Below are 13,688 nucleotides of genomic sequence, written 5' to 3' on the forward strand. Positions count from 1 at the left end.
CTTTCTTGAGCAAAAGATAGTTTTTTGTACATGCAATGACCTGTATTCCATGGGACTGTTTTGAAAGACTAATTATTTCCCTGACCTCTGATGTTTTATTAATTGAATCCTTTACCAGCTTTTCTATGATAGGACCTGGGACTGCAGTCAGTCAGGTTATGCATATGTCCTCCTGCTTTGCTGTTTTTGCATTACTGACGTAATTGCATGGCTGCTTGTGAAGGCCGGAGGTCTGGGGGTGCTTAAAGAGAGAGGAGAAGCCCCAGTTATAAGGGTATCTTGACTTGGAAACGTTCCTCTTCAGTGAGGCCCTGTGTCACTAATGAACTTGGGAAGTGCTTCTTTGTCATAAGCTATATATGTACATATGCATATATATATGTTCTATATTTGTGGAAAACTGAAATGTTTATTTACAAATATGAAACTCCTATATTTATCAAACACTTGTTTTCCGTCTGTTGGAATAGAAAGGTTGCAGCATCATTTTTGTAATGGCAGCATTAGGATTTTTCTGGATCACCAAATACAGTTATTCCTGCTAGATTTAAATTTTCTTATCTGATATTTATTTTTTTCCTAATATTTTACACTTCACAACTTTTAAAGTTGTGATAAATGAAGTTGATAAATGAAGCTATCATTTATCCTGATTGCTATTTACCTTTTTTTAAATAACACTATATTTCCTTCTTATTGTTCCCTTCTTTCACTTGAAAATGGATAGATTTTAGACAAACCTGTTGGCTGTCTTGGCTTCCCAAATGATTTTACCAGAGGGAGGAAAGTCCATCCAACAAAACTCAGATATTTGTGTGCATTTTTATCTGCTATTTTTCTTAGTCAATGTCACTTAGTTTCCTTGGCTTTGAAATTCTAGCAAATGTTTATATATTTGATGTACACTGTGTTGATGATATACCACACCTATATTGTGGTCATAGAAATATAAATGTAGTTATAAAACATAGTATTGGCATTGACATAGGACATTGTTAGCCTGGTTGTGGCTCTGTCTCTTTTGGAGGTACAGAAAACATAGGAGTGATCATAAGAAGTTTTGGTTGGGGTCATCATATGTGGAACACTATTCAGGAGTGTGCTTACCCTGTGTGCATACTTCTCATACTATGAACCTTGTTCATGGTTTTTACATTCATTCTTTCTAAATGCCTGTGTAGAGAAAGTAGGCAGGTGTTACCATCTCAGTAGAAATGTCCAAACTGCCATTATGTCCAAACTGCCATTATGGAAAAGTGCTTCCAAGGAGTCTACCTAGAATGAGGAGGAGGATATCTGGGGATAGAAATTGGAAATTACTCAAATGCATGTTAGTAGGGTTGCCAGTTCTGACATGTAGGAATGCATAGCCAAGTCTCTTAAACATCAACATCTGCAGCTGGGTATGTATTTTCTGTTACTACATACCATGCTCCATTGGAGAAAACTCCAGTAATTGTGTCCCTTGTGCCATATGTGGCAGTAGGATGCAACCTGGAGGATGGCCAAGCACCTTCGGTGTTCAAAGTTTTTTAGTCTTTGGCAGCTATGAGAAGGAAATGTGGGATAGTATAAATTTGTGGACTTGATTGCAGAATGTACAGGACTTATATTAATGCCACTGACATTTGGTCATAGGAAGCCTCTCTCTGTGCTGGAGATATGTATAGAAACCATATAGTGATAAGATGCAGTCTGTCCTGTTCTTGTACATTCATGCATGAAATAAGGGATGCATTGCCAAAATCTTATCATGTGAAACAGTTTATGGAAGTATGTCTATATTTGGAGATGATGTTTCATAGGTGGTGGTCTGGGAAAGACTCTCACTATGCCACCATCTGTAATGGAAAACACATAGAAACAGTGCAAGGTCCCTCTAGTAAGACAGAAGTATTTCTTCACATTTCCAGCTGATGCTTCTTTACCATATAACAGTGCAGGAGAAAAAAAATGAAGTAAAAAAAAAAAAAAGCATCTCCACAAGAACAAAGGACCCAAAAAAGCATGACCTGTTTGGGAGGAAATCCTGCCCTTCCACCTGCATGCAGCTGCAGGTGGCAAATTTCCAGCATCTTTCTAAATACAACTCTTTGACCTGAGGATAAGCATCATGCTTTCTGTCCATGCTCTTATTGGACAACAGAGAAGGCTTCTGAGTGGTAATCAAAGTATGCCACAACTGGGTGGCAAAATTAGCTACTTCCTTAGCGTTTGAAGCCTCTGACACAGCAGCCAACGTGTGGTTGTGTTGGTGAACATTGTAGTATCAGGAGCCCTTCTTCAAGAAAAATGTCACTAAGGCTGATTTATGAATATGTTATGTGCTGTCTGTTGATGAATCAATTTTGAGTGTCCAACACCAGCTCTGAGGGAAATCAAAGCTTCATGTGCAGCATCTACATCTGAACTTCTTGTATTTCATTGTCATTAGATAAGACGAACAGGACTGCCTTACATCAGACTCTTATACCAAAGGGAATTCTGATAGGTCTGGAGTTACCAATGTTCTCTTTCCTCCTTGGCCTCTTCACCTAGCCCCTGCAAACTTGCCAGAATAGTTGGAAACCACAGTAAAATGGGTGCAGGCAGACCTGCCTGTTTTGCCAGGCACAGTCTAACTTAGCCTTGGATAGATGCTACATGGTGCTACTTGCCATGGTTAGCCCCTGCTGCTGCTGTCTGGCTTTTAATGCTGAACAAACCCAGAGAAAGTGTGCTAGACAACTTCTTGTCCTTTGCACACTTTCCTAGAAGTTTTAATGACTTCTTTTTTGGAATGGTGCTTGCCACTGAGGCTCCAAGAGGAGGATGATTTTAGCATTTGGATCTGCTGTAGAGTCCCCACACAAAGACCTAGAGACAGGTCTGTTGTTTTCTGTAATAACATATGGAAATCCTGAGGTCTTCACTTCTCTGCTGCAAAGCTTTTGCTTTGGTGGTATCTCCACAGGGAGATTCTGCTGGTTCAGAATCCTGCTGTAAGCTGTCAATATCAGGACATCAGCATTAGGACAGCTGGTTCATGTGCCAGTCACCACTGATCACAGCAGACCCATCTCAACACTGATAGTGTTAGCTGGTGGATCTCTGACCTTCTCTCCTACCCATCCTCAACCCTTTCTTTCCTGAGCATGTTCCTATTGCAGTATCCTCCAGCTATCAGTTAAAATACATAAATAAGCAGCCTCTCCTCTTCTGCAGAAGCAGTCTTGAGTATCATGTTCCCTGAAAGTTTCTCTTCAACCTCCAAATCTATTTCAGATATTGTTTGAAGAGATCTGAGAACTACAGTCAAGTCTTGTGACCCAATCTGTATTTGAAGTCATTTCAGCTGATGGTAAAATAAACTGACTGGCAACTTCTGTAGACTACCCCCTTGGATGGGGTGTAGAAAGCAGTGGACTTCTGTGATGTCTTCTAAATGAAAACTTAGTGGGCAGTCATTAGACTTAATTTTAATAGAAATCCTTGACCTATGTGTTATGGAAGCAGTGTTGCTCCTATGGCCTCCCAGTTTGTTATGGCTACATCTGCCTCCGGAGACCAACTCCTGCCTTTGTTACTAATTACTATGGATCTCTTTCTGAGATGCCATGGTATGCTTTATTGCAATGCTGTCAGCATATGCACCTTGATAGCAAATCCACTTGTTTTCTAAAGTGTATTGACTGATGCATCCATTCTTCACTCTCCCTTTTGATGGCTATCATGGCACTGTGGATGAATGGGTGCTACCTATGCCCACGGGTGAGAGAGGGTGGGAGAGACCATGAGCACTTATAGGTACTTTTACAAATAAATGTCGGATCTTGCAGCTCCCCAGATACCCACAGATCCTCACAGTTAGATCCTGCTTGAGAGTCAGGGGTTAAAGTGGGGTTAAAGAGGAGCTCTGCAGCAGAACATTGCTCTTCTTCCCTCTCCTTTGGGTGCTCCAAGGGCTGGTGTGAAGGAAAGATGGCCAGTGTGACTGTATGGTCTTGCTTCAGTAAGTACAATGTTTTCAAGTGTAAAAAAGCTTTTGGATGTTTAGTAAAACCCCAAAACAATTTACTAAAAAAGTAATTAAATACCTTAACTTCAATTGTGATAGGAATATAATTTTTTTCAGCAATTAGTTAAGTTAAACTTAATTTGCATGTTTTAGTATTAATATTGGGTTTAAATGCAGTATTAGATATCAGTAGGGCTGTTGGAAATGTTGGAAATGGAGATGAATGATATAAATGTGTAGATTCAAGGAATAATTTTCTTGGCTTCACAAGTTTTATTAACTGGTATGGGCTCATCACATTTCACATAGCAGATACTGGTTTTGCATATTTGGAATCTTAAATCAGCGAGTAACAATAAGCATATCCACACTTCTGGTCTGAATACTGAAGTATGGCATGCAGTAGGTTCACTTTATCCCAGAGGCGGAAACTCAATCCCAGGAAGCACTCCACAGGTGGCAGCAGCCCTGCTGCCATCCTGACCCAGATTTGGATAAAATTCCAGCATGGTTATTCTCAGTGTGATCTGTCATGCATCACTGCTGCGCAGAGACCCACCTCAAAATGCAGATGGTTGCTTTTGGAGTCATTCAGGCCAGGTTTTGGGAGGCTTTGCTTCAAAGTCCAACTGAAAGTCATGGTTGAGGGCATCTTGCAGTGTGCTGGGGCTGATGGTGCCACCGTGTGCCCCAGCCACTGACAGCCACGCTGTTCCTCTGGCGGCCAAGATCCACTGCTGAAACTATACTTTTTTATCAGGTTGTGTTTACATCTGGCAAAGATTTGTAGACACAACATCATTAACAGCAGTGCATATTTTCACAAGATTTACCTCTTCAACACTTTTTCCAAGTTAGTAAATCATAGCTTCTCTAATGTCCTGCTGGCTGCGTGAAAAACAGGAATTTATGTAACAAGCTCTGGGCCGCAAACCTTTTCCTGTTAGGAAAATTTTTTTTTCATTGCTGGCAGAGGTAGGAGACAGCTCTGTTACTCAAAGAGCGACCTCAAATGTCCTCGTTACAATAATACCAGATTATAACATTTTTGATGACTAAGGAACAGCATCTTAAATATTTAACACTTGTGTTGCAGAGCAAAGGGAGCTGAACCTCATCATGGTGTTTTCCCTGCCTGATGTTTCGTGTGTTTGATATGCCTATTTTGATAGTAAACAGTGATCCTTAGCCAACTGGGTATGTTTACAAAATACAGTACAAAAATGAACTGGCACAGAAGGTTTTTTAATCAACAGCCGTGCAGAACAACTTTCTTGCGACATTTCTAGAGCTGGACTTGTGTCAGCCAGGGATTTGGCTGTGGCCCTTTGAGTGAAAACAACAGGCTGAGCCAGGCCAGCCTCACAAGGCTTCTCAGCCAGCCCCTGGGGCTGTGGGCAAGTCCAAAGATGGATTTTCAGGCTTACCCTCTCCATGTGTTAGCTGCACCTGGTGCAAATAAAATTCCAAGGCCTTCCCTAACACCCTGTTGCTAGATTGAGGATGATATTTTGATTGCAGAGTTACCTGCAGGGAAGAGATTCAGTCCTACTTGATAATTTGTAGGAGAATGGCTTCCTTTTGAAATTGAATGAGGAAGCACTGAAATCATAGAATCATCATGGAGTTGTAGAATGGTTTGGGTGACCTTAAAGATCATCTAGTTCCAAATTCTTCTGCCATAGGCAGGCACGCTTTCCACTAGACCAGGTTGCTCCAAGCCTCATCCAGCCTGTCTTTGAACACTGCCAGGGAAGGGGACTTGTCTCTGGTGTTTGTTTAACTGGGATAAATTGTTAAAGATGGTTCTTTGGAGGAGAGGTTGGAAATGCTTCTGAGTCTAGGCACATGATTTGACTCGTTGCTGTGCTGGTTGAACAGCTAGCCTTGAGGCCATGCTCTGCCATCATCTGCTGTCAGGGAATGTCTTGTGTCCCTGTTTGGGGTGAAGCTGCACTTTTCGGGAGGGTAGTCTCAAGACACTGGTGCCTGTGAGGTGTTGCAGGACTGTAAGAGCTCCTTGCTGCCCTCACTTATTAAAGGTTTCATCTTTGACCCTAGAGTAATCTCTGCTGTTGAGCTCTGCAGGTGGCCAGTCCTGGTTTGGCTGATTGGTTTTCTGTGGTCCAAAACATGTCATGCCTCTTGCAGGGAATTTGAGCCTGTTGTCTCTGATTTGAGCCAGGGCCCATGAGATAACTGTTCTCATCTTGCATGCTTACTTATGGTCTTTGCTCCTTTCTTCTGTCAGCGAGATGTATGGGGAAAGATGTGCATCTTTGAGAAAGTAGATGTAGAGAAGTGAAAGGGTAGGAAGACATTTTTAAAGATACCACTGTCAGAAGCAGCACTCTGGGCTGGAAAATTCAACAAATTCAGCACAGACCAGAGCAGTGGCTGTGTCCCTCATCCTCTGATTTGCCTCACAAGGCATACAAAGGTCCATGAGCTCTATCATCCTCATGGTTTGGTGCTGTAGTGGGTGTTGGGTGTCAGGTTAAAAACTTAGGAGAAGATAGATGGGAGTTGATAGATAGATAGGAAAACAGAAAATACAGAACAGGGTGTTTGTAGGTCTGGCAGTGATTTACTTGTTTTGACAAAATTGGTCAACTGTGTTTTTGGTGAAGATCAACCTTACTCTAATGCTTTCTAGACACAGTCTTTCCATTTTGGCTCTCCCAAAAGTTTCTTTGGACAAGTTGCTAAAAATTACTATAGATGGAAGGCGAGTAGCGAATCACTGATTTCTCTGCCATTGAGGTCTAATTTCTTGTTTATACATTTCATGTGTTGTTTTGTGGTTCCCTCGTACTTGTTCTGCATAAATCACTGTCCTAGCACAGACCATCCAGGTGGATCTCCATGTAGACCATGCTACTGTCCCACCCTTCTACCAATATCCATGGCTGCCTGTTTCAGCACTCTGTGAACTTGTGGCCTTTTTAGCCACAGTGTCAAGATATAGGAAAGCTTTTCTGCTGATACAATGTTTTTTACATGTGCTCAGCAGAAAATTATATGAGGAAAAATATGTTCATCTACAGCCTGGTAAAGCACAGATTAGTCTCTTATTAACAGGTCAACCTGTGGGTTTCCATTTTGGATTATTTATTTTTTTATTCTTTTTTTGTATTTAAGAACAAAACGTGGAACATTACTTATAACTGAGGAGGTAACAAAAAGCTCCAGTACCACTGGTCGTTCTTGGCACCAGGTATCTGATGCCCTCAGGTATTAGAAGAGTCAATTTTGCATATTTAAAATGTTGATTTTTAAAGAAAAAGATGGTCTGAAGACTGAGGTTTTCATGTTTACATGTCTGTGCTCTTTGCATTCCTTCCTCTCTTATGATTTCTTAGGCAAGTTGTGATGTTTATTTATAAAAATTAGAACTTAGGCCTCAACTGGTTTTCTATATGTATTTTCTCATATAACACAGGTAATATAAAACTCACTAATGCTCATTGGCAACAGTCACAGTTTGCATGTTGCAGGTTTGCAGGATTTAGTGATGTGCAGGATGAGAGTCCGTTATAAGGACCATAGAACGGGATTTAGCATTCCTGAACTTAGTGTAAAATAATAATTAAAAAAATCCATAAATGGAGTCAGGTTCAATTCACTAGGGTGAAGCTGATAATGAGATCTTCAGTCATCTTCTTGGTCTTCTGGTTTATTTTGTCTCCTTTATGAGGAATTTTTATTTCAGAAAAGTTCCTTCAGTGTTTTATTTGACTTTTTATAATGTCAGATGTGATCGGGCCAGATGACACAAATTGACATGATGACTCTTTGTAAGCTTGTTTCAGCTAGTTCAAGGTGGTGAGCTGATAAAAGATGTTTCCATACTGGCATGTTTTCTTATTTTATGAGTACTCCTGTGTTTCTAACAAAATGATAGTATGTTTACAAAAGCAAATATTAGTATGCCATAAAAGATGCATATTTTCTCTATTTCTTACATGTTATTCTGTTTTTCAGAATTCAATCCGTCACAACCTGTCTCTGCACAGCAAGTTCATCAGAGTGCAGAATGAGGGAACAGGGAAGAGTTCCTGGTGGATGCTCAATCCTGAAGGAGGAAAGAGTGGCAAATCTCCTAGGAGGCGAGCAGCCTCCATGGATAACAACAGCAAGTTTGCCAAGAGCAGAGGCAGAGCTGCCAAGAAAAAAGCAGCCCTTCAGTCTGGTCAAGAGGGAAATGGTGACAGCCCTGGATCACAATTCTCAAAGTGGCCTGCAAGTCCCAGCTCTCACAGTAATGATGACTTTGATAACTGGAGTACATTTCGACCTAGAACTAGCTCTAATGCTAGTACAATTAGTGGAAGACTTTCTCCTATTTTGCCAGAGCAAGATGATCTTGGAGATGGGGATGTGCACTCTGTGGTATACCCATCATCAGCCACCAAAATGACTTCTACTCTACCCAGCCTTTCAGAGATGAGTAATTCTGAGAACATGGAAAATCTTTTGGATAATCTTAATCTCTTGTCACCTAATACATCAATGACTGTGTCAACCCAGTCTTCATCTGCTACCCTGATGCAGCAAACACCAGGTTACTCGTTTGCGTCCTCAACCACAAGTATAGGCTCAGCAAATCCAGACTACAGGAAATTTACTTATGCTCAAGCTAGCATGAACTCTTTGTCCCAGATTCCTATGCAGACTCTCCAAGACAGTAAATCAAGCTATGGATCGATGAGCCAATATAACTATCCTGGACTTTTGAAGGAGTTACTGACTTCCGATTCTCCACCGCACAATGATATCTTGGCATCAGTAGACACTGGTGTTTCCCAGGCTGGTGGCAGGGTGCTGGGCCAAAGTGTGCTGATGGTCACTAACTCGGTGATGCCAACTTATGGCAGCCAACCACCCCACAACAAAATGATGAACCCTAATGCCCGCCCTCACCAAGGACATAACCAGCCAACACCTGCAGTTAATGGCCGTGCCTTGTCACACACAGTGAACACCATGTCACACACTTCAGGTCTAAATCGCTTGTCAACAGTGAAGACTTCGTTACAAGTGCCTATGAGTCACCCAATGCAGATGAATGCTATGAATCCATATGCCCCCGTTAACAGTTGCAACGGCTACGGAAGGGTGGGAATTGTTTCCCTCCACCAGGAGAAGCTTCCCAGTGACTTAGATGACATGTTAATTGAACGGTTGGATTGTGACATGGAGTCGATTATCCGTAATGACCTTATGGATGGAGAAACATTAGATTTTAACTTTGACAGTGTATTGCCTAACCAAAGTTTTCAGCACAGCGTAAAGACAACCACACACAGTTGGGTGTCAGGCTAGGATGTAGTAGGAGGTAAGCTGTGCTTTTTCTGATAAATCTGCAAAAGGGCTAAAGGGAAAAAAGATGTCAAAATGCTTAAAATCTAGGAGGTCTTCTGTGTTGGCATGTGAACTGCCTCTATAACAGTCAGTCACTTTCCAGTCCTTTGTTAGTTTGAAAATCAGGTTTCCACTGGTGCGTTATGATTGTTGTGTACCAACTTCTGTTACTTCTTGTGGAGCACTTACGTTTTGTCATTGATATTTTAGACAAAAAACTTGCTGGTAACTAGCCAGTAATGAATAATTTTTTTTCCCCTGTTTAAGGTATCTTAAATATAGTTTGAGCATATTTTAATAGATTTAATCTTCTAGTGTGAATGTTAATTTGTTCTTTTTGTTGTTTTTTCTTTCTTCCTAGGCTATGGTTAAATTCTCCAGACTTGTCTGACAGCAGGAACTGAGAAAAGCAGTACAAAGATGTCCTTCACCTTTCTTTTTAATTTTCTTGACAAAGCTGTGCGCATGCACTGACTTTTTTGGGGGGTCTTTTTTTTTTCTTTTTTCTTCCTTTCGTCAGAGTTGGCAGCAGAGAGAGTGTTTTCCTGTACAGGATGTTTGCCCAAGGTTTGCAGGTTATGTGCTGCTGTAGATAAGAACTGTGCCATTGGAAATTTTATTACTCTGAAGTGCCAAATTCACTACACCATATAATCACAGCAAAGACTCTTACTTACATCATGTCGTGCTTTCGGTTTTGTACAGTGTGATCTATAGAAGAAGAATTGTTTTCTAAGACTATCTGTTTTGGTCCAAGAAAAATTTATAAACTTTTGTAAGAATACTGTGATGATCTCATGCCCTAAGTGAGTTTAACCTTTGTTGATGTTACCTGTGTTTGGATGAATTGAGATAACTGTGGACTTGCCTTGCAGCAGTATGAGCTACATTATTTTACTCAAAATTGCCACACATTTCATATGGGAATAGAATAGCCTGTTAAATATGATCCTACTAAACTCATTGACTTTTCAAGGCAAACAGTAGGTTAAATGCCATTTGGTAAGTTATCTGTATTCGTGTAAATTTATGCAAGAATATATTTCATTGTCAGACTAATGACTTTATTGTTGGGCTTAAGATAATTTTTGGAATACTTTCCAAGCTATTTTTCTTATAATTAAAATCTACTTTTGTTACATAGGCAACTTAAAAAAAAATAAATCTGAGATCTGGCAGCATTCATAACCTCTCAATTTTGTACAGTATTTTAACTGGATTAAGTACATGTTTTTATAAATTTCCATAGCACTTGGGAGTGCTAATAAAGAAAAGGCTTAATAAGGATCTTGAATACAAAACATTTCTGTTTTGACATCCCTTTTTTTTGTTGTGTGATGTATAAATATAGACAACTTTATGTTTAGAAAGTATTTAATCAGTTTTATATATGCAGTTTTAGAAATGTCATCTGCTTTTATTATCATTTTCACTCTGACTACCACAAAGTGTTAAGTATTCATTGTTAAGATGCTTGTACAATGCTTCACATTTATATTTATTTCATGGAGGTCTCATAATGTTTGTGCACTCAAGAGCAGGACCTTTTTGTGGAAAATTCATAATTGTAGTAAAATAAACAAAAAAATTGTCATTTGTCATAATTAGCACTAGTTTTGGGGTTCATCAGTGTTTCTGTTGTAAAGTAGTACATTTGAAGAGGAAAGAATGCTACCTTTGAGTGGGAGGCTAAAATTTCCGTGACACCTTATTGCAAGACAAAACATTATGTTGTCTTTTTTTTTTTTTTTTTAAATAAGAAAGATAAAGTAAGTGGCAAATTTATACAAATGCATGAACTTTAGGGTAGGGGAAAGCATTAATGAGAGAGATCTTGTTTCTGTGGAAAAACTTGCTCTTGTTGGAGTAGACACACTGACAGCTACCAGAGCATTTTCAGGAGTGGGTCTTGGAATACATGACTTCTGATTTTTTGTAATTGCACGATGCAGTTTTTATGGATGTGTGGATAACAGGCCTCACCTGTCTTTTCACTGGTTGCTACACAACATTTGTGTTATAGAAATCCCTGGAGCTTTTTTATGCACTGACAGGATGAACAGCTTTCGTGCTAGGGCTGGCTTTTATGAAGGGGAGAATCAAGTATTTTTACACTGAATTTTCTTTTGTCTAAATGGCTCATAACTGGAAAACGTTCTAATTGAAATTTATCTTCCCTGTAGTGATGGTGTATGGTGCAGAAAGAAACAGGATGTGCCAAGTAAATGAAGTTTAGTAACAAGCTATATATTTAATGATCCTGTTATGAGTTTCCTAGGGCTCTGCAATGTATTTATTGATGTGCTAGCATTTAGCTCCCTGCTGGGCTTAAATCACTACTAATTACAGCTGGTCCTACTTTTTTAGATATACTGTTATGGTTGTCAGCAGTTCCAGAGGCTGATGTTAAGCTGTCTTGTGATACAGGATCTCCCCCAGCGTGAAATCAGTCTTTGAACTTGCTTTGAGCAAAATCAAATGTTCTTAGTGCCAAAGCCTCAGTGAAGCCACCTGCTTTTACAGGCAAATATCTCTAGTAGGATCTTTGCTATCAAATTCATTATCTCTGAAATGTGATAGTAAGTACTGGCAGTGGAGCAAGTAAAAGTCTCACATATAGGTTTCTGAAGATCCTTCTTTCTGCTGCGTGTGCAAAAATGTTTGCTCCCAAATAGGCACTGATACACATAGGCCAAAGTAGTCGTAAAATTCACATCTGCATGCAAAGCAAGCAGTACTCTATGGGGATGGAGCTGAACATGCTACATTTAACAATATACCTCCTTTTTATTATTAACTGCTACTGTATAACTTCCTGTAAACATATATTTTATTCATTTCCTTTTATAACTATGAATAACATAAATGTAGCCGTTCCTTAATTACAACAGTCTGTAGGAAGCCCTTTTAATTATTGTGAGAAAACAGTTGTAGGTAATCAGAGGTTTGGATGTGTGATCAATTTTTTTTTTTTTTTTTGGTGGTGCCATTCTATTATTTTGCAATTGTAATTCTGGAATACTGTGAAGTTTGGTGAAGGAGCATGTTGTCTGCCTTGAAAACAAACATTATGTGACCTCTAGTAATAAATCCTTTTTCAGTAAAATTACCAAGTTTCTGGAGTAATTGTCAGAATTGTTGTAAATGATTGATTTGTGAATTGTGCAGATGATCTTACCTATGCAGCCTTGTTTTTGACTTTTCTCTGGTTTGTACTGTTATTAAAAGTTTATTGTATTATAGAGCTGTTCAGATATTTTAAATATAAAGATGTATGGTTTCCATAATATAGCTATATGATATATGTTTAGGTAGTAGATGCATTAATTGGAAAGCTCTGCTTTGATAAACTGACAGTTTGCCTACACTTATAAGCAAAAATCGTATTGCTTATTATTGGCTTAAATCAACAGAGCATCCCTGAGAAGTTAAAATTGGACCAATTATAAAACAGTATAAAATTTGCACTTGTTAAACCACTGGATGTATGTTAGTACTTTTTTATTTTTTTACTGATTTGAAATTCCTATTTTCATTATGAAATTGCTAGAATTCTTAATTTATGACTGATTTTAAATAAGGTATTCTCATTATTATTATTATTATTATGGTAATCATAATGTAAGATGCAGCATGGTTTATGCAAGCAAAAAGCAAATTATTCGACATTAAAACTGGCCTCTTTTTTGAAGGTGTTCCACAAACCAGCAATATTATGAAAGATTGGCATGTACATACTGCTAGTTCTATTTGTGAGTGGTGTGACAGCTCTTCAACGCTTCACTGCTCTGACTTAGTCACATTGCAAAATTAAAATTCATATGTGGATATTTTCAGAAAAAGTGCCTGATGTACTTCTACAGACACATGAGAACAATCCCTGACAATTTGTTGTATAAAGCCATAAATGTATATAAATTATGTTTAAAAGGTTTTGTGTCCTTTCTTGTATACAGAGAATGAGATTTGTACCAGTATTCTACTTGTGATTAGTAATCCTTCTACTCAGACTTTGTTGTAATCACTTTCCTTACCATGTAATCTTTTTAATGATGATGATCCCATTTGGACAATCCTGATGGCATTAGCAATTTTATACAGAAAAATACCTCATGGTACCAAGTTTTGCCTGGTGAGATGATAACATATTAATGAGCAAACACTAACTGCAGAATAGTTAACAAATTTTCCATTACTTGGTATAAAGGAATTTTTCTCTTTTGGCATTGCTTCTGGAACTGGAACCGTAGCAGGTACAGGAACCTAACAGGGCTGTGTTACCAGTGTTCTATCACAACCTAGTGTGCTAAAAGTAACTTGTTTACAA

General features: G+C 39.0%; 1 protein-coding gene across 1 annotated transcript in view; it reads left to right on the forward strand.

Moving 5' to 3' along the window:
- FOXO1 (forkhead box O1) overlaps nucleotides 1-13,338 on the forward strand; it is a 64,909-nt gene extending 51,571 nt beyond the window's left edge. Inside the window, exons 2-3 of the mRNA XM_027723161.2 lie at nucleotides 7,982-9,335; nucleotides 9,723-13,338. Of these exons, the coding sequence (XP_027578962.1) occupies nucleotides 7,982-9,322 (1,341 nt within the window). The 3' untranslated portion in view covers nucleotides 9,323-9,335; nucleotides 9,723-13,338. The remainder of the gene's footprint in view (nucleotides 1-7,981; nucleotides 9,336-9,722) is intronic.
- The last annotated feature ends 350 nt before the right edge of the window (nucleotides 13,339-13,688 follow it).

Source organism: Pipra filicauda, unplaced genomic scaffold, assembly GCF_003945595.2.
Source record: "Pipra filicauda isolate LSUMZ 115617 unplaced genomic scaffold, ASM394559v2 scaffold124_size2119055_pilon, whole genome shotgun sequence".
Classification (NCBI taxonomy): domain Eukaryota; kingdom Metazoa; phylum Chordata; class Aves; order Passeriformes; family Pipridae; genus Pipra; species Pipra filicauda.